General features: G+C 34.3%; 1 protein-coding gene across 2 annotated transcripts in view; it reads right to left on the bottom strand.

Moving 5' to 3' along the window:
• Nucleotides 1–226: 226 nt before the first annotated feature.
• LOC126974644 (thyroid receptor-interacting protein 11-like) overlaps nt 227–22,902 on the bottom strand; it is a 109,606-nt gene continuing 86,930 nt past the window's right edge. For both annotated transcript variants that reach the window (XM_050822182.1, XM_050822191.1), the window contains 7 exons: nt 14,048–17,209; nt 13,721–13,905; nt 12,948–13,111; nt 12,259–12,462; nt 9,566–9,710; nt 8,625–8,836; nt 227–5,625 (listed from right to left, as the gene is read on the bottom strand). In XM_050822182.1, coding sequence (XP_050678139.1) covers nt 5,414–5,625; nt 8,625–8,836; nt 9,566–9,710; nt 12,259–12,462; nt 12,948–13,111; nt 13,721–13,905; nt 14,048–17,209 — 4,284 coding nt within the window. In that variant the 3' untranslated portion in view covers nt 227–5,413. The remainder of the gene's footprint in view (nt 5,626–8,624; nt 8,837–9,565; nt 9,711–12,258; nt 12,463–12,947; nt 13,112–13,720; nt 13,906–14,047; nt 17,210–22,902) is intronic.

Here is a 22,902-nt window from a genome sequence, read left to right as displayed (position 1 = left end):
GGAACACAATAATGCTTACACGCTTCACGACAAATAGGCGCCTCAACAAAATTCACGCATAATAACACAAAGCGACATAGAAAGTGTCGGGCACACTAAAGTAATAAACCTGACTTGTTATCATCGGTTGTCTAGCTGTAAGAGGTTCTATCTAGACGTATAAATCATCTGAGATCGAATTATATCTTTCTAAAGATAACTATTAATAAAAATGAAACCATTAAAATCGTATGAAATATTTATTAAACAATTACAATAATTATAATACAATATGAACAGTATAATATTAATTATAATCAACCTTAAATAAAACTGTATTAAGCAAGCAGATTAATTCTACACAAAATTAACAATCACATATATATATATTGAACTAGAGATAGTAATCTCTTCATATCATTATAACAATACAAGAGGAATGTAGTATTATCGCCTCGCAAATAGCGTTATTTAATTACTTCAGTATAGGTTACGTGTACTAAGTAGTCAATTAATATATATTTTTAATATTATTTCATCGTCATTTATGATCGCTAAATATCACCTCTTCGTCTATCGTTAGTGGCTCACCAGTCATGGTGTATAGCTAGCAAATAGCAAAAAGTTTGGATGTCACCACCACTCACATCTGTTAGCAACCACAAGGAAATAACAAGAGGGCAAATAGTTTTACAATAATAATTACCTAAATTAGTTTCTTAATTACATTGCAATAGGCAATAATTTATACAAAAATAGAAAGAAATACGGCATGTTATTATTTGCCTACAAACGCCCTAAGTGTGACCGAGCGCGCGATTCCGGCATACTGCTCTGCCGCAAAATACCAATTGACCGCCAGTGTTTCGTAACTATCGAGTCCAAGTCTCACTAAAATTTGAGAAGATTTTATTTAATTCTTTACAATTAAAATTCAATATCACTATTGGCAAATACTTATACACTAGGCGAATACCAATTTTCATACAAAATAATTACAACTATGACGTCATGAAATTGATTACAGGGCAGAGGACGCGGAATATATGACGTCATGAAATAGATAAGACCGGATCAGTAACATTTGGGTGACAACAGACTTAGCGTATGATAATAGGCCTTGCTATCTCGGTACATATCACAAAGATTGATAGACTGTAGCAGCCAAAGAGGGTGTAAATACTGCGTTATAAGAGGCGGGACTGTCTGAGTACAAATTTAAATTTAGTTTACTATGAAACGTGCAGTCATTTTATTTGACTTATGTTTGAAATAGTAATATGTAGTGTATATATGCAGGTGAAGGAGAATAATCTCATATGGGAGAAAAGTTGAAAAAGTATCCAGCTTATATTGTAAATAACAGTTCAGAAACACACCACAATGGCGCTGGTGTAGGCTGGTGAGTTAATATTCTAATATCATTGTCGACTAAAGTACTGAATTTTTGAAAATTTCAACAACTTACGTTGTAAAAAATAATTTAGAAAATATAATTTTACAGAATTATAATAGGGAAACGAGCATCTAGAGTGATTAGTATTATTTTATATTTGGCGCTTCTTTTATGATCTATCCTGATGCCAATCTAGTGCCACCCTAATGTAACGCATTTCCTTCTACCCTCCATAGAAGTCATTACAATATTATGGCGACCAAGTATAATCCGGCTAAGTTTGCAAGCGAACAGTTTCTTAAAACGTGGATTAGTGGATTTCTGCTATCTCCGTTTTTTACAAGATTATAGCCGTCATCTGTCAATCTATCAATGACTGCACGTATCATACAATCGAGTAAATCGCTTTTTTCTTAGATAGTTCCGCTAGGCTAGTGACAGCTGTGAAAACGTCAAAAAAATTGAGGTTGACAGTTTACTTCTATTTTGAACAATGCACGCACACTTACACAAAGTGACATACAAATCGCTAGTGTAAGACGTAAGTTGTCATGCACACTAAAGTAATAAACCTGGCCTGTTTTCAACGATTGTCAAGCAACACGAGCTATCAAAATCAGCCAATGCGATTGGTATCTCAAGCGCTACAAAGGAATAAATATACATACATAAGACTAACAAACATAATACTAACCTTTACGTCAAACTCGGGTACAAATTAGATTAAATATTAATAAAAAGAAATTCGTAAAGGTAAAGAATCTAATAAAAACTATTTTATTATTTGTTAACATTATATTTTTATTTATTCTAATAAATATATAAGAATTATATTCAATTACGAATAATAATACTTACATGGAAAAATATAATAATAATGATAAAATTGTATTCAGAATACATTTCAAAACAATCAGATTCAGTATAATACAATTAAAAACAAACTTATACACTTTCGATCATAATAAATTGATTGTATGCAACTAAATAAAGTTATTGAAAATTGAGGGTAGTTGTAAGTTTGAAAGTGAGTGGTCACAACGCTTGCAAAAACCACGCAAGTAAGTAGAATCGATAGTTTAATGAATCCTCACCTTTATACAGAATATTAGTGCCAAAATGAATATTTGTTTTACTGTATCATAACATATATATTATGTACTCCTGTTTCCGTTGATAGAAAAGACAGGGCAAAAGCTATGTCCATGTCTCCTCATTTTTATAGTAACCTACTACTCCTACTACTATAACCTATACCGTAGGCTTGTTGCTTTTTAGTTTAAATAACACCAATTTATTTACCAATAAAGTCAGCCTAATAGTTTAAGAGATCGTAAATTAATATTAACGACCACTTAAACTATTCTGACTCTAGTCAGTATTTTGTATTTTATTTTTATCTTTTTGTAGTTATTGTAATAAAAAATTGATAACATATTGTATATTTCAAATATCCTCTTTAAATTTCTAGACATAATACTCAATAACAACATAAAAATAATACGTGAGGAAATTAATGAGAGTGTGTGTAAGAATATATCAATAAAATTGTGATTTGAACTGGTCATTTCCTAATCAGGTATTTTGTTGGTACCTATACAATTTTGCTCTATCCATGGATAAAGAATAATAAAAAAAGAGTAACACAATTCTAACTAATTAGTTTAACAAAACATGCAAATAAAACAATTACCATTGATTTACAATCAAAGAATAACTATTTCTTTAAATATATTTTGATCGAATACAAAAAATAACTAATATACACATACTAAATTGTTATTTGGAATAAAGCTGTCTCGAAACGCTATCGCAAAGTAGCGTTTTATCTATATAAGGCACAAATTATATTTACAAAAATACAACCGACATCTAGAACTCTAAAGGTATGTGTGCACTCGCACAGAAAACACTCAAGGCAGGTGATATAGATTCCTACAACAATTAAACATTTAAAATTAAAAGACAAGAAAAATACCTAAACTATACCTCATCATATTATTAATAGTCAAACAATATAATCGGTCTACCTATGTACCGACTAAGAAAGTACTGTTTAAAAACGTATAGTCAGTTTATGATCCTTAGATAATGATAATATAGACTAGTATTGAAAGATTAATTATGTAAGTGACAGGAGTGATACAATACTAACGTTCTCTTTATTTATATCAGTGGAATTACAGAAAAGAAACTAAATGCATATTTACATCTTGCACTTGTTGAGAGTTAAAAAGCGTGGCGTTAAAACCCAAGGAAAGAAAGAAGGACCGCAAAAAAATATTCCACAAAACAGCATTCGACCGCCCTGTACTTAATACTTAACACAACTTGAAAAAAACGCCGTCCTTTAAAAGCGCTGACATATTAACAATCGAACACTGATGTTTCATTTCAACGTTTTTAGCGAACTAAGATATGGCCTTTACGCGAGTGCAGTCACTCTCTACCTACATACATTTATACATACACATACCTCCATGTCTGTATTACATATAATGAATATATAAGGTACGGCTTATATATTTTGTAGTTTTGTTTTGTCGTTTAATAAGTGATTTAACTCTTATTTTGAATAAAAATTATTTGAATCAGAATTATTGCTTTGCTCGGGTGCCCATATTACGAAGTTTACATATTATGGTGGAGACAAAAGCGTTCGTATTTAGCTATTGTAAAGTAATTTTAAATATGTCAATATTCCCAATTAAGTATATGCAAGCAGTTATTAGACGATTTATTAAGTTCGCTTATCTACCTATTTGTGTGTGTAACCAACTTCATGATATTTGACTTTGTTTGACAATTTGTACACGTTTCATGGCTCGGTGCAATATAATATTTTTGTTTTGTATTTTAAGTTTATCTTGGCTCGATATAGAAGAGATAGATTTAATATTAAATTAATTTAAACTCACGTAAAAGCAGTGGATTCACGTAAAATAATATTTCATAATTAAAGTCAGATAAAATAATGTTAATAATAAAAACCAATAAATACCCTAAAACAACCACTTGCTCAGTTATACTAATGTCAAACATTCGATGCTCGTGCGAATTTTTTAATCAATTGGGCATTACGTTTCTTAAACCATGTGGAGTCAAGCGCTCGAAATCAAACTTGAGTAAGAATAATTATAACCAACGAGAATAAGTCTTCAAATTCCAGCGTCCAAGACTCAAAAATCGCTCTGTTAAGTTTGTATGTTGATAGCAATTTTTTTCTCTCATGGTCGTATTTTTATAGGAAGCAAACGAAACATGCAAGTCGGGCCATAACAGTCACAATGTAATTTGAGTGGTCGTCGGCGTCTGTCTGAGTTTGGCAATTGTTAAATACTTGAATAAAGAAGTGACTTCACACTATACTAGAGTTTGATATAACGACTCACTTCATGACGTCGGAATGTCAAGTATCATATCAATAACACACAAAACACTGCACTGTATAGAGTAGGCAGTAGTGCTGGTAGTGCCTTCAAATAATGACGCGGGCGTTTCTTAATAAGATTAATTCGTCATTTAATTACGAAACTTAGAATAATGGTGAAATTACAGATTGACGGTAATTTTAGATGTATAGAAAAAGTTTAATATCCTTAACATTAACTTGAATAATATCGAAAAATTGCCAATACTGTTGATATATTATTAGAAATGTTCACAAATATATCTCACAGAAATTCAGCGGTATTTGAAAATCATGTAAAATTTTTCATAAACTCTAATGTCCTGAAAATATGCTATTATTTCGGATCACAGAATTGTTAGAGCGCATTCGCACTACGTCCGAAAATATCCTAGACTTTGACGACATATGGGAAGTAACAACTTAACTGTATTCACTTATCGACTTATTGCTCTGTGATAATGATGGGTTATTTTTTATGAAACAATTTCTTATACTTATCTCAAATTTACTGAATTTCAGACTTATTACACCTTATGGACTGAAATATTGAAATGTATATTGAAAATTCAGTGAGTTATCAGAAATGTAGCACTTTTTCAAAGATATCGCATAATCACCACAAAACTCTACATATCTTTCAAAACATGTTTCAAAATGGCGCCTTCGTTATTCCTCGTTTGGTTGACGCCAGTGTCAAGCGTCGTAATCGGAATCACTTTGGTGTCGGAGTCCATGGACTTTTGTGATGACGTGTCGGCATCGATATTCTGGAAGAGTAAGTTACTGGAACCGGTTGACGGGTTTCTCTTGTGGCTGACTTCGAATACTGGGTTTGGTCCTGTAACAATTTATCTTTTTGAGATCCGGATTTGCTCTGCCTACTGTTCCACACATCGATATAATAATAATCCACATTGATACATAATTCCATAAGAAAAAAATTGGGGTTCAAACTGCCATCTGTTTCTATAATATATCGTAAGGCCAACGAGACAAGATAAATAATGTAAACAAAGTTTCAGGGGTTCAAAACATTTTTATTCATTTGATCTAATCGCTGTCGTCTCTATGAGACAAAGATGAAGAGTCCGAATCAGTCGTTTTAATGACAATATATCTTAGTATAATGCAACTCAGTAGCGGTCCCTTTGTTTACATTCTTTATATCGTCTGGTTGGCCTTAGTATAGTTACAATTACAATACAAATATTTATTAATTAAAATTACACGTCTTTACTTCATAAATTATAACACATCTTATTGAATGTGTGCTCTTCAATTATGAAATACGAAGTAATATAGATTTATTATCAAACACTGACAAAATATAATAGTGATATAGAATGATTCTAATATACCGAAATGAGAAATTCCAAATTTTTTATGTCGGATCAGTGTGATTTTTACCATAATTAAGGACGTTAGCTGTTGCTCGACCAAACTTAACAGCCTAGAGTTGTTCAGCTCCCGAGTGATTGATACAACAGAGCTGTATGAGTAATACTGATATATACTACATCACTCACTCATACAAGTACCGAATATATTACGAGCTCATTCAGCTCGGTATAACTTAGTAGCTCACCAAATAGTACTGCGTCCCTGAGATGTTCGTTCATTCGGCTGTACGTTTCATACCGTTATGTATAATTTAAATAAAATTTTAACAAAAAAACCCGCCCGCTCTCGCCTCTCTACTCCTCACGTCGCGCGTGCGACTCAAGCACATCTCACCTTTGTATCTAGTAACAAACCTACCTTGGCTGAAACCGACTCCAAAAATAATAATAATTGTTACTAGAATAGATTGTACAAAAATACACAATTATTTTCATACTATTTAGTGCATATTACACTGGCCTTCAAAAGTAAGTATCACACTTTTAAAATTGGGATAACGTTTTTGGGAAAAGTATGTGAAAAGTATGTGAGTGTAACCTTTACGCGCGATTGAAGTAAAACTTAATAATAATTAAAACTACACTGGCCTTCAAAAGTTCAAGAATCACACTTTTAAAATAACGTTTTAAGTTCACAATATATACTTTCGAAATAAAAAGGACTCCAAAGAGAATTTAATTTTGTACATAAAAACTTTATAGTCGGTAACATTCTTTTAAGAATTGGCTGAAAAAAACTTCAAAAACAAAACCATTCCTTTTTCAAGTGGACGTTTCCGAATTACAATTTTACCATTCACATTTTTCTTTCTGTTTTAAATTTTTTTCAAGATCGATGGGTCTTGTTTTAAAAATTTATGCTAAAAAGCACATAACATTTATTGATCATGCCTCTTTCAGTTGAAGAATGTGCTAGGATCATGGCTTTTCGGGAACTAGGCATCAGTATGCGTCGCACTGCAAGAATGGTGGGCCACCAAAATGCAGTTGAAGTCCAGCAACAGCTACTTCAGACCCGGAGGGACTACATTAGTGACAGCACAGTGAGAAGAAGACTTGCTGAAGCAAATTTGAAACCCCGAAGACCAGCGAGTGGCCTAAAACTCGAGATACAGCATCGAGTAGCAAGACTGCGATACGCCCGTGAACACATGCAGTGGGATGAAGAAGAATGGTCAAGAATTTTGTTTGCAGATGAGTCTCGATTCTCCCTTTAGCCATCAGCGTGATGGCTTGGCCATCAAGAAGTCCTGATCTCAACCCGACTGAACACGCCTGGGATGAGCTAGGGAGGCTAGTCAGAAATCGCATACCACCACCACCTACTACCCTCAGGGCACTAAAGCAGGCCCTGGTAGAAGAATGGGAGAATATTCCCCAACATCGGCTCCGAAACCTAGTGTTCAGTATGCCAAACCGGATCGAAGCTGTAATCAGAGCTCGAGGAGGCAATACCAGTTCTTAAAAATTAAATAACATGTAATACATTTTAGTTGATTTTTTTTACACTAAACTAAAAATTTCTATTTTAATTGTTTTATATTTTTTAAGTTAAAAATGTTACTAATGTATAATTTTAGTTTCTAAGAATTAAAGCCTATAAAATTTGCAACAAAACGTTTTTAATCTTAATAGTTAAGAAAAAAAATTAATTTGAAAAGTGTGATACTTACTTTTGCAGGCCAGTGTATATTATATCTATTGTTTTGATATAAGTAGTGTTTTTGAAGTCGGTTATTTTTTATTTTATTTTTAGATTTTTAGTGAGTCTGAACTACACTAACTAATAATTTGTCAAAATTTGTGTAGGTCTACTAAATCTTGCAATGCAGCAATGAACGTAAGCGCATTGCAATTTTATTACAGACAGTTAGAAATTCTGCCATAGATCGCAGCCTTTCTGTGAGTCATTAAGGAGATCTATTGATCATATTTGACTACGACAATTTCTTGACCATAAAGGTAGGTGACCCAAATATCCACATAGCATAAAAAAGATTGGTCCTAGTATCGTTAATTTGCTCATAAGACTTGAAGAGTTCCGTTACTTTTTCATGGATCCCATAATTAGAATCTAACCAAACTTCCATTGAAGTATATCCTTTCCAATAAAAAAAGAAATATCGAAATCGGTTCGCGCGATATTGAGTTATTCTTAAATTTCTCGCGCACAAACTTATAGCAAATTAAAGACTTTTATGGTTTTCTCATGGTTGCCATTGTCAAATATGGACAAAATTACAATAGGACCACACGGAAAGCACCAGCATTCAAATAAAAATTATCAAAGAATTATCTAAATTGGTTCACCCAGTCAAAAGTTTTGAGGTAAAAAACATAAAAAAAAAGATATCGACGGATTGAGAACCTCCTCCTTTTTTTGAAGTCAGTTAAAAAGTACAAATTTGATGCTCTTTCTCTATTAGCTCTCGCTTACCAATCGTCGAACTCTTCCTCGACGAAGCCGGCGTACTTCGTAGACTCATCATGTCAGGTGGCGGCGGCCGGGGTTTCGATTCGTTCTGCAGAAACTTGACAAACTCGGCGGCTAGACCGTCCGCTGCTGTCGCGGCCTTCACCAAACCCAGTTTCTCACATTCCTTCTGGTTAAAGTCTAACACAGTTGAGAGGATCCGGAGAGTTTGCGTCCTGAAATATTAAATAATCATATTTTTTGTATGTAAAATAAGTAAACTGAGGAGTTAGTGTACATACGTAAAGCTAATCAAGCTCTAAAGGTATGCAGCCAATATACGATATATATATTTATACAATTTAATCTTTATTATTACTTTTTACTTGTAACGCTTTAAATTTTGAACACGATTCATATTCTATTGGATGCAACACCTTCCAAACTAATTTGTTATGTATTTATTATTATTTTATACTCGATATATTGAAAAGATTGGCCGTTGAGTTTCTTGTATGTTCTTGTCCCGAGCTCTACTTTTTCCAAATATTTGGTTGATTCAGTAATTTAAAATAAATATTTATAGTGACGATTCAAAAGCGCCTAACTGAAAATATTAAATTTATTTGACTCTGAACGTATCTACGCTATACTCCTTACTTAGTCCACGTGGTGAGCGCTAAGTACCTTAGGTTTAGTAATTTAGCTATGATTCTTGTGAATAAAGGTTACAAAGTAGAGTTCCAACAAGAGATTTTCGACGGATTCTGTTGATTTTTACTATGTATTTCTATTGTCTGTGGGTTTTTAGGCCACAATTTTTTTTTCTGATACTTTATTTTTGCCCCCATAATATTATTTATGGAAGAGGACAAACGAGCGTACGTGTCACCTGGTGTTAAGTGATCACCGCCGCCCACATTCTCTTGTAACACCAGAGTCAACTAACAAGTCACGGAACTCACTTATTCAAGTTGTTCTGGCCAGCCGCCACTACATAGTTGATGACCAGGTTCTTCACCAGATTCTTGTCCACTTTGTCTTGTTGGTTGGAGATCGCGTTGTAATACCTGTCCTCTGAAGCGGCTACTGACACTTGTAGTGTACGTACTGCAAAATACATTAAAACCCATACCAAAAGTTAAATCTTAAGATTTCTATCAACACATAATACGTGTTCCAAAAAATCATTCTCATTTGTTAAATAGGTTCACTTTAATTTTAAAAACTTTTCTATATTCTTTGTCTTTACGTCACCTATGATTAAATGATCACCACCGCCCAGGAGCGTTTCCGGCCTTTAAAAATGTGCAAGCACTGAAGATTTTTTGAAGGTGAACCCATGTCATATCATCCCGGAAACACAACGCAAGGAAGCTCCTACCATTAAAAGCATTGTATTTGCTATATCAAACTGTATTAATATATTACTTGTGTGAACGAGCTCCGACCGTAGAAGAAGTCGAAATAATGAATTCTCAAATAAGCTCACCCCCAAAAACACCTGTAAAATTTCATTAAAATGGTTGGAGCTGTCATCAAGATATCAAATCACACACACATTTCTCGAATTCTATCTCTGGAGAGAACTCAAACAACGTCAAAAAATTATAACTAAAAAAAATAAAAAAGTTAAATCTACTCTTACCATGCACTAGTCTTGATGAAGAACTCTCGATGTAAATGCACACACGACTTCAAAGTATTATTCAGTCACTGGGTAGGGAATATGTCTCAGCCCTTGTTAATGACGAGTTTTGATCCATCAACTTGCCTTGATTTTTTGATATCATACTCTTAAAACTTATAATATAGGCGTTGAATTGATTGATCTCTCTGGCAATATTATATACAGCTTTGTAATGCGCCGTAGCTTTTTCTCATCAAGCAGGATTGTTGTCGCTAAAAGTCTGAGCAAAAGTTGACGAATCAAAATGTTCGCATTCACAATAACTGAACTCCCACGAAAACCGCCAGTACCTGAAGTAATACTCAGAGGCAATGCGGCGATTTCTTCTAAAGACTTCTATTCCTCGGCAGCACTGGCATACTTATCGACAGTTACGTATTTTCTTTTGACTAGCAAAAAACATCTCGTTACAATGATTGTTGGAAATTTACAAACGAGCTAAGACGCGACAAACAAATGAAAATATCAAAAACAGGTACCGAAGATAAAAATGTAATCCACGAATTATGTCAGTAACAAAATGAAAAAGTTGCTATAACGGCGCGTCTATAACCAAAATCGAAAACGTAAAAACTAAGAAGAATCGATATTATTACCTACTGAATTGGTCACAACCAAACTATTTCTTTACCCAGTAATTACAACGAGATGTTTCATCATAATATTTAACATACAAAGTGCGATGCCTACGTAACATGTGCTAAACATTTATAATATGATAGCCAAAATTTACCCCAAAGATTAAAATATTTGGGAAATTTCATGACCAGAAATCAGGTGTGGTAAAGTGCATTTAATTGAATTTACTTTGACTATCATTCCAAAACTGACAGGCAATAAACATAAAATTTAAAAATAGGACGTCACGATGTCACAACACCCCTCAATCAAACCCCATATGGTAATCTGAGTGCGCGCTACGATCTGTCGTCCGACACATCGTACAACAGTCGTCGCGTCGTGACAAACCTCACAGTTACCAAATGAGATTAGATCGAAGTACGTGCAAGCTTGGGTCTTCAAAATGCTGCGAAGCAATTTTAAAACAATGAGGTAAACTTAAAAAGGCAATTCACGATACGATTGAGTTTGAGTTTTCAATTAATTCACATTTATTTGGAATTAGCCAATATTTTATGATATAAGAAAGTTACTTTGTATTTGAGTTGTGAAGCTTCCAATCAATAACAGAAAAAAGCCTTTAAAATTTTGCCATTAAAATTAAAAAAAAATCAAAACTTGAAACGCATTGCGCCAGGATTCCGTTTCATATATTTTTTATATCACATGCACATAATATTATAATGAGAAATTAAAGCCAGGATCAAAATCAAGATTCAAACATCTATTTTGATTTATAGGCTATAAAGTTAATTGAAAGAATTACAGAATCATGGCGCACATCTAAGTATACATAAAACAAACATGGGACACACGAAAGCGACACAAAATCATCGACATAAAACTTACGTGTGTCAAATTTTCAACTATTGCAGTGGAACGGTGCATGACTGTATATCAACTGACAGTCTGGGGAAGGACACTATCCCAGAATTACCAGCTGATATTTAGCCAATCACCTGATAATACTAAGGGTATACGAAATCATAATTCTAGAAAAATAAAGTGTACAATGCATTGCGCAGATAAAATATAAAATACAATTCAATGGAGCGACTACTAATGTAACCATTACTCGCTACTTGGACTTAAAAACAAAAAAGAAATTAAACAATAAATTTATAAATAATTTTGACCCCAATCCAAATTAACAAAATTTATACATTTAAATATGATTCAACACAATAATTAAACCAAAATATAGTAAAACGATTTCAATATTATGAAAATGTATCGAAAATAACACAAAAAAATTCAGATATAAGTAAGTAATTTAAACTTACTTTAAATACCTAATTTAATTTAATAATTATTGACGTATTTCAATATTATTAATATTCAACATACCTTGCTCCTTTAAATCATTAATTTGAGCTGTTTTTGATTCCACCTGGTCACCAAGCCTAGAAGCCGCCTTAAGGCCTGCTACAGATTCTTCCAATTTCGCATTTAAGTGTGCTATTTCATCTTGTAATCTTAAATTTTCACGTTTAATTTCAGCCATTTTATTTTTTATTTTCTCAGTCGCTGCATCTACGTCGCGTTCTTTATCTGCAAAATTTTAAAAGTATTTTAATGAATGGTCTCTGTATCAAGGCTTTGTTTGTTTACAAGGTAGTAACGTTCAGAATACACTAGATAATAGAATTTAACATCAAGGGAATTTTGAAACGACCCTAATTGCCTAGGTACAAATATAGTGCCTTGGCACTATGTGTGTAGGGTAACCTATAGGTATCCATTAAAAATGTAAGAATACCAGTCTGAAAACAGCTATTTATGAAAATAGTACGTGATGGGTTTATCTTAAATAATCTTATTTGTAAAATTCATTTACAAATTATTTTAAAGTCGATATAATATATACATAAAATAAAAAAATAAGTAAAGCGTGTCCCCTTATCTTATATAAAGTAACTAGTTCCTTTTTTTAACAATTCATAAGAAAGCAATAAGTTGTCATTCTTTTAGGTTTTACTCAACGATTGTGTGTATTTCATTAGTATGTATGCTAGAACTAGTATTATGAACATTACCTAATTGAAACTGTTCTAAAACAACTTGAAGGTTTATAAGGGCTGCTTCACTCCTGTTTCTCGAATCTTCAGCATCACTCAGCCGCGTCTGTACGTCCTCTCTCTGCTTCTCCAGCAATTTTATTTGATTTCGGAGAGTCTCCACTTCTTGATTTGCTCTAATACTGCACAACAAAAGATTAATGCTAAAGCATTTAACATTCCAGTTTTTAAATGTATGACGTGCAAATTACAATAATACCTAATTTATTCATTTCTCGCTTGAGTAGACATTATTATTGCAAAATAATTTGTAAATGTCAAATTGAAAAATACATGAAGCCTGTAAAGATGTAAATTGGATCTTAGCTCAAAATACCTAAATAGCTTATTGTTTTTTTATTTCAGTTAAACTACGACTTCACGCTTACTTACTACTTGAAATATAAAACTTTACTAACTTAATGCATGCATCATGTTCACGAAGCATCCTTTCACAAACAATGAATTCAAGCTCTAAAGGTGGATTTCATTGTCCTCCACTATAGGATAATTTATATATTTTTTTTATTATATTTCGTACATTAAAGCCATTGACAAATACTCTATTGATAGAAAAGAGTGGTCATTGAGTTTCTTGTGTATTTATTCTCACGAGCTATACTTTTACTTCTGAACATGTGGTTGATTCAGTAATTTTATAGAAATATTTATAGTGACGATTCAAAAGTGCTTAGTTTAAGCCTAATTGAATAAAGTTTATTTGAGGTTAACTTTGAAGCGGGGGTTCTTACCTATTGCTGGTATAGACTGTGCTAGTTTGTTTTGCCCTCTCTTCAACTTGGTACAGCCTACTCTGACATTCCGTCAACTTTTGTTCGCATGTCATCAGTTCCTGCGTGTAGTTATCTTCCGTTTCCACTAAATGTTCTCGTAACCTTTCAAGCTCCTTAGAAGAGTTCCGTTCTTTCTCGGACAACTAGTGATACATAGGCAAACAACATTAAATTACATTGGTAATACAAAGTTCAAATTATGTCCCTACAGAAATACTAAAAGACACATGAAATAAAGTAAACGAAAATATTACATGGAATACAAACATGTTTTTAAAAACTTACCTGTGCGTTTTCTGCTGTCAATTTCTTAACACTCTCCAAATGTAATGACATATGTTTATCTAAGTCTTCACATTTTTTGGTTAAGCTTTGTATTGTCTCATTTGCAATGTTCAACTCGACTTTAAGATGCTCAAGCGTACTAGTGTTCTGATTCAGTGACATTATTGTCTCATCCTTGTCTTTTATTGAGAGTAATAAATTGGTGCAATTTAGGCAAGTTTCATGATCATTTTTTTGTAATACATCTTTATGTTCATTTGTTTTTCTCAATTCATCGGCTTGCTCTATTACGATTTGATTTAATCGCTGTATCTCAGCATGGTATTGCAGGCTTTCGTTATGTTTTAAGTTTACTAAGTTTATTAAATTGTTTTTCTCATTGTTACATTGTTCGATTAATACTTCATATTCTTTTCGCTTATTGTTAAACGTTTCGCATTTATTCTTATATTCCGTTAATTGATATTCCAATAATGATAAATTATTTGTAAGTTCAATTATTTTTTTCTCGGTCATTTCCTTTTCTTCGATGATTTTCACAATTTCATCATTTTGCTGAGTATTATTTTTAGCTGTATCGGTTATTTCTTTAATAGATTGTTGAAGATTTTTTATGAAATTCTCTTTTTCATCTAATTGTAATTGGTGTTCAGAATGTAAGGATCTCAATTTCTCGGATAAAATTGATATTTCAGAATTTTTTGTGTTTATTTCATCATTTAATGCAAAAATTTGCTTACTGGTTTCTTCATTCTCAGTATGAAGTCTTTTCAGTTCATCATGGCTCAAAGAACACGATGCATTTAATTTGTTAAGCTTTTCTGTTACTTCTTGTAAATTTAATCGCAGCGCATTAACTTCATCGCTCTTAACAATCATTACTTTATTTAATTCAGATATATTCTCCTCTAATTCATTAATGTGGCTTTTGTATTGAGATACAGATGCATTTAGTGAAGCAATCAATACATCCTTATCATTTAACTCTATCATTAGTTTTTCAAATTCTTCTTCGAGGCTTACTATTTTACGATTTGTTGACGTTAGTTCTGCTTCCAAAATTAACGATTGCTCCAGCAGATGTTTATTTTCTTCTTTGAGGACGGTTTGATTGTGATAAAGCTCGTCAAACTTATCGGATTTACTTTTGAAAGCCTGCATTTTGGATTCAAGCGCAGCATATTTCTGTGTTTCTTTTTCTATAGTTTCTTTCAGAGTATCATTTGCTATGACTAAATTATTTTGTTCTTCTTGTAGTTTGATAATTTCATTATTAAGTTCATTAATATTTTCCAAATAAGCAAAATTTTCTGTTTGTAGTACATTCAAGTTTCTTGCAAGTTCAGCATTTTCATTGAGAATATCTTCATGATTGACCTGGCTCGTGATTTCTACGGTAAAGTTTTTTACCTGCTGTTCAAGTCTCAAATTTTCATTTTCTATCTCTTGTTTATGTTTTAATAGATCATCTAATTTAATTTCTAAGTCCTTCAATTTTTGATCTAAAATAATTTTAAGTGACTCTAATTCTTTGTGCGATGAGGATTTTTCCGACAGCGCATGTTTTAAATCATCAACTTCTTTCGTTAATAACACTTTGTCATTCTCTATTATATGCAAGTCAATAGACAGTTGCTCGTTTTTGGAATTTGCTACACTTAAACGCTTTTTTAAGTCCGCAACAACATCACGTGACTTATTAAATTGTTGGTTTTGACACGTAGCATTGGCACTACTTTCCAGTTCTTCGACTGATTTTGTTTGTAGCTTAAATGAATCTAATTCATCAAGCATTGACGTGTACTTTTTTCGTAAGTCATTTAAGCTTTCTTGTAAAATTGTTTTTTCGGATTTAACTTCATTTAGTTCGCTTTCTACTCTTTTGATCTCAACTTCAAAGGTTTTATTCATATGATTGCAGTCAGCTAGTTCTGATTCTAATTCTACAAGATTATCTTCGTGTGTTTCTATTATTGGCTCCAATTTCGATGTATTTTTTAAAGCTGCTATTTCTGATATTAGGAAATCATTATTTTTTTTCATTTCATCCAAATCTTGTTCATAATGTTGAATGTCAGACGTTAAATATTCATTTTCTGCACTTAGTTCCTCTATTTGACTCTTCAGATGATTTATTGTATGTTTTTTCTCCAATACCTTTTGCTCCAAAACATCTATTTTTTTTTTAAAAGAGTTTACTGTTTTGAACACGCTTTCCAATTTAAATAATACAATGTTGTCCGTAGAAGAAGGAATTTCACCAACATAATCGATAGGTAAATCAAAATTAACGTAACGATTGTAAAGTTGCATAATTTTATCTGACTTAACAACCTTGCTATCAATCAAATCTTCTGATTTAGACTGAGATAATTGGTGCCTTAAATCAGAAATATCACGTTTTAGCGTTTCGATAACACTCTTTGCATTATCGTCAATATTTATTTCGTCTAACTGAAATTGATCTGTGTTATGAACTCTAGCCAAATCATTCAATCTATTCAAAACCTCTTCATATTTCGCTTTGGATACCATATCTAAATTATCACACTGTTTTAATGCTATTTCAACATCATGTTCCAATTTTGTGACTTGCTCTTGTAATTTAAAAACTTCTTCGTGCAATTCTTGGTTTTCTTCTTGGAACTTTTCTGCATTTTCTCTTAATAAACTGTGTATTTTTTCTAAGTGTTGGTATTTACGATGAAGAGTTTCATAATCTGCGTGCGATGACTTAATGCTTTCAATTTCCTTATCTCTCTCACTTAGCTTTGTTTGTAAATGATTAACTTGAGCTGCATAGTCATCATTTGCATTTTTTAACTCCTCGTGTTCTTGTTTAAGTAGCTCGAAATTTTTCTGCAATTCCCGTTTAAGATTCAGAAGTTTTTCCATTGCCAGTTGATGCTGATTATCTAGATCTTCAAGATTGTTGGTAAGATTTTTGTTCTCTTCTCGTAGCCTGTTCAGTTCTTCCTCATGTTTAGAAGGTTTCGGACCATCGTGGTCATGGTCTAAGGTGGATAATTCATTTTGTAGTTCAACTGAAAGAGTTTCGTATTTTTCTGCAGTGCCACTATCGATGGGTCTCGTAGACTGCTGCGGTGGATCCCAATACCAATTAGAATCTTCTTCTTTAATCCCATTTCTCTTAGCGAGCCTCTGGAAAGAAAGATATTTATGAATTTAATTGTGCTTCGATAAAATATATCAAATATTGGATCATTATGATGGTTTCGAGTGTTTCAGTAAACACTTTTCATTTAAAGTGTAGATAAGAACAAATCGATTGAAATTATATCGCTATTGATTTGACGAAGCTAAACGAGTTTAAAATTACCTATTTCAAGAAATATCTCGTTGTGGTTAATTTTGGAACAGTATTTATTATTAGTATAATTTCTTTTAACTTAAGAACTCTTTTGGAAGAGCAAAAAAGCCTTTGCAAGCAATTAAATAAACATAACACATTTTGTCACTTATATATTGATTTTGGTACATTACTATGGGAATCAATATGTTTCGGGTATGAGCCATAATTAGTCCCTAATTATTTTGATAGGATAGAATCAAAATCAGTAAAAGAAAATGAACAGTGCTGACAATTTTTTTTTTACGGAATAGGACAAACGAGCGTACGGGTCACCCGGTGATAAGTGATCACCGCCGCCCACATTCTCTTGCAACACCAGAGGAATCACAAGAGCGTTGCCGGCCTTTAAGGAAGGTGTACGCGCTTTTTTTGAAGGTACCCATGTCGTATCGTCCCGGAAATACCGCCCAAGGAAGCTCATTCCACAGCTTTGTAGTACGAGGGAGAAAGCTTCTTGAAAACCGCACTGTGGAGGACCGCCACACATCCAGATGGTGGGGATGATATCCTAACTTGTGGCGTGTCGTGCGAAGGTGGAATTCGGCGGCAGGAATCAGGTTAAACAGCTCTTCGGAACACTCCCCGTGATAAATGCGGTAGAAGACACACAATGAAGCGACGTCTCTACGCAACGCCAAGTGATCCAGCCGTTGACAGAGCACTGACTCCCCGACAATTCGAGCTGCTCTACGTTGCACGCGGTCAAATGGATCGAGCAGATACTGGGGTGCACCAGACCAGAGATGACAGCAATACTCCATGTGTGGCCGGCCCTGCGCTTTGTAGAGCGCTAGAATGTGGGCCGGCTTGAAGTATTGCCGTGCTCTATTGATGACGCCCAGCTTCTTCGAAGCCAAGTTGGCTTTGCCCTCCAGATGGCCACGGAATTGGCAATCGATCGAGATTTCGAGACCCAGTATTCCGATACTAGGCGCGGCTTTAAAAGAAGTGTTCTCAAAGAGCGATGATACGACAAATGGGGTTTTTTTAGTGGTAAACGCGCAAACTTGAGTCTTGTGGGGGTTTCATTGGATAAGGTTCAATTTACCCCATTCCGCGACCTTCTCGAGAGAGGACTCGATAGAAGACTCAAGTTTGTCCCGGCACTGGTCGACGATTTCCCGAGAGAGACCTGCATGGCCCGTGTATACGGCATCACCAGTGCTGTCATCCGAATAGCAGTGCATGTTGGAGGTGTTCAACATATCATTGATATGCAGAAGAAACAGCGTAGGAGATAGCACACAGCCTTGGGGCACTCCAGCATTCACGGGCTTCGGGTTCGAGCAATATCCGTCGACAACGACCTGTATGCTACGCCCAGTGAGGAAGCTGGAGGTCCACTTGCACATGCTCTCGGGAAGCCCAAATGATGGAAGTTTTGAGAGGACACAGAATATTCGTAAATATTATATTATCTAAATTTACAAAAACATTTGTCCTGACAATCAAGACACATAACTAAGAAATATAGAATGAAGTTATTTAAAATTTTATAACGTAAGCATAAGTAAGAAAGTGCTAATGGTAATTTCAGGAGGGAATCAATTGGAACTAAAGAACGGGGGGTGGGCTTTAGCATGGTCGTGTCGCTTTTTATAAAGGTTACTCCAAAATTGAAATTGTATCAAGTTGTGATTAATAAATAAGTCTCAAATATGCGCCACATTGAATCAAGGACGGCTTTAGTTCGTTACTAACAGTTACTAATATGTCTGTTCAAACACGATACGTTATCTATGCTTGTTCAGTGTTGACTCATGACATACTCTTCGAAACGTAACGCAATCGGATATGACACCAGCTGTATAATATGGGGGTAATTCTTACGGCTCACGTACATCAAAACAGCAAATGGCGGACAGAACAAGCCGGACGAGTAACTCGGACGAGCATGTGCTCACACTGCATCCGTGTATCACTAGTGCAGTGCACACATTGGACGTTGACGGTGTGCGACGCGTTTTTAAATTGGAGGAATTCTAAGAAATGTATCGTTAGATAATAAATACCACAACTCAATTCGTCGACGTCAACGTCGGCGACATCGGCCTGTTGAGATGGATGTAAAATTTATGTACAGAATTTATGTACAACAACTGTTTGACTACCTTATTTCAGAATTAATATTACAAACCATCAAGTTCTTTGAATGCAGTGTTTGTTTATATTTATAATTTGCACGGTTATAGATGCCGGCAGACTGGCAAGAAATCCCAATCAAGAAACTCAACGGTTGATTGGCCGTTTTCGGTCGTTATCGGACGATCACGGTCGTGTTTGTGTACGCGCTCTCTTTCTTTTACAAGTGTTTGATTCGATCTTGCGAATTCGGCCGTCGTCGCCCAAGCAAACTTCAGCCGATGACAGATTAGGTGTACTCGTATGCGAGCCGATATATAATCCCAAATATTACGAGATGTCACTAAATGGGCAAAAGCAAAAAAATAAGGTATCAAGTGTGGTGAGTTCATTATTCGACGACTCACATTAACAGGTAAAAAGCACCAAATGGTACAGTGACAACGTATTATCTTAACTATAATCTACACAGTCTTGGCTATTATGCATTTCGATTAAAACTTAATATCAAATCTCACTTACCCCGAAGACTCAAACTCATAGAACGTATTTGCTTAGAATTACTTATCGTTGCTTTGTGCTAATTGATCGGTGAATTATCTTGGTTTTACAGTTTCTGTAATATTCAGAGTAGGGCATTTAATAATAATCTCTAGCAGTGTTTTAAATGAATAGAAGATTAAACAATCACTTTTCGTTTCATGTGATGTTATTGTTTTCACCACGGCCCTATTATGGCAGATCAGTCTCGTTACAATAACTTTAGTACTGGTTTTATCATATACTAATGCCGCGTGTATAAGTACAAATAGTAATTATAGAGTGTGAGTGTGAAAGAATAATAAGCATCGCCATTTTGGATATTATCTTTAATAGCTCGGTTTCTTAAGGTTACGATCTTTTATAATAGTGGAGGAAATGTAGAAGTAGTTTATCTGCGGAAAAGTGGATACTACCACTAATCACTACCCAGCACTTGCTCAACAGTTGACATATTGAAAGGGCCTTTCAGAAATAACCGCCGTCATTCGCATAACAAATATAAAGAACTAGGTGGGGTCAGGAAAAATGCCCTGGGTAATTTTATTTTCCTCGCAGGAGCCCAACCTGCCTTATGCCAAATGACCTTCCATCGACCGAGCTTAAAGATTGCATGTCTCAAATGAGTGTCATCTAGCGGCCTTGCGACCACTCTGCCGTAACCAACGACCATACGGTGTCTGAACACGAAATGCTAAACGGCTATTTACATCATTACTGACAATTAGTTAACTTCATTAAACTTAATGCGGACAGGGAAGTTTTGAAATTAAGACCTTGTTCAAATGTTATAATAATTAATATCACGGTGACAGAGGGATGTTGAATGACAGGCCTAAGACCCATTTATCGGAACACGGGCAAATATATAATCGACGTAAATGAAAACTCCTAAAAAAGCTGCACACGTAATAAAATTACATCGTCCACGTAAAGAATAACATCATCCAAGTAAACATTAACGTTCATTAAATGAAAACTACTCGGCTAAACTATGTGAAATTTTTATTGGACCAAATGGCAACAATTCCACATAAACCAAAAGAGGAATCACGTAAACGGTTCATAAATGTCAGCGTAATCGGTGTACATACATAAAAATAACCTCAGACTGCAACTACTAGTAAGATCTCGACTATCAATAAAAACAACGAACGCTCAGAGTTAAAAAAAGGATGCAAATAAAATTAAACAAACTTAGCAATCGACTAAATAGCAGGAAATAGCAACTGACGTTGGTTAGCAATTCGAAACCATTTTCGTCTAATGTCCTTCGGAAAAAAACACTAATTGAAAGCTTATCGCAAATTTAAACGTTCAAAAATAAATGAACTCATTCCTTGTTAGGTGTCGAATAAGCGGCGCATGAAATTGTGATAAGGATGGCTTTGTCGCTGTACGTATGAACATTCTAGAGAATAATGTTTGTGCAAGTGTTACTTGGCAAATAAGCGGAGACACAAGACTCGAGATGCACGTGAGCTAATATACAAATGAAATAACTTGAATTGTTGGTAGAGAAATGACACTTAAATGAAAATAAAATATGAGTATTTTACAAACGAGCTTCATCACCATCCACGCTGTTATATGGTTCAGAATATTTAAACTAATCTATGTGTCCCAAGAGTCCGCAATTTTTTAAGATGGATTCTATATCAGAACAAATTAACGTGGAATTTAATTAAAGTAACTAGTTAAGTTGAATGCATTACCAGCAATATATGGTAACATTATTGTTAGCGGTAGCATTGCTACAGGTTAGCCCCTAGATGTGAATAATAAACCGCATAGAACTGGCTGAGCATAGTAATCAAAATTTGTTTATTATATAAAATCAGCAGGTATGTTACCACAGCGGACGGTATGTTATATTGTGTGACTTGAAGGCATCGTGATGAGGACGGATTTTGACAGTGACAAACACTAGCGGTCTTCTCTTTTTTATTCCTTAAATCAAGCTACTCTTTTCACATCATTTAAGTCAATTTGCTGCGAGGAACAATTATCGAATGATTCATTGATTGTAGTATTTTAAGTCGCCTCACAACACGAGTAGCTGAATTCAAGATCATTTAATATGGAAAAAACTAAAGCATCGCTTATAGAAACCCAGGAAGTCAACAATCCGCAACAGTAACACATGACAAATAACAATACTACATGAGTAACAAACTCATTAAGTTAAAGATCCAGAAAGTTTCTTATAACACTCACTCGGCCTTACCGATGAACGCCCACCAAACATTGGCAAGCACGTTAGGTAATTGCTACACAAGCTTTACACCGCGCCGGTCACAACTCACAACTTGATACCACTGATAGCAGCTGATAACATATCTAAATCCGACTCATATGCAAACATACGGAAATGTATGACCCTTTAACCGCATACCAGGCTTTTTGAGTTCTCGGAGTTTTTTATCAATATAATTAAAGTGAAAAATTATTTATGCGCACTCAGCATGTAATCTTTATTAGAATACAATAGAGACAAACAAGTGCTACGACTTACAAGAACATGAATAGTTACGTATGCAGCATAAATATTTGCTAAAGGTATACCAGTGAATCTCTTTAAACACGGCACCATACCAGAATTTTCGCTTCAGTATATTTAAGAGTCGCACCGAGGAATAAGCGGTGGTGGTGACAGGAACTTCGTCATCCAAAGCCGAGCTAGACCCGAAGACAGATTCAGGAGGACAACTTTCTCTTTCGGGTCATGGGTCAGTGATTCATCGTACCTGAGCAGAGTTGGATAGGCGGGCTGACATAAATTTCTTTCTACTGCCTTCTCGAGGGAATAAACGCACGAGTTCCCGATAGAAGGAGGGTAAGTCTTACTACGCCAATTCTT

This window comes from Leptidea sinapis, chromosome 2 (genome assembly GCF_905404315.1).
Source record: "Leptidea sinapis chromosome 2, ilLepSina1.1, whole genome shotgun sequence".
NCBI lineage: Eukaryota > Metazoa > Arthropoda > Insecta > Lepidoptera > Pieridae > Leptidea > Leptidea sinapis.
This window is presented reverse-complemented; position numbering and strand designations above follow the sequence as displayed.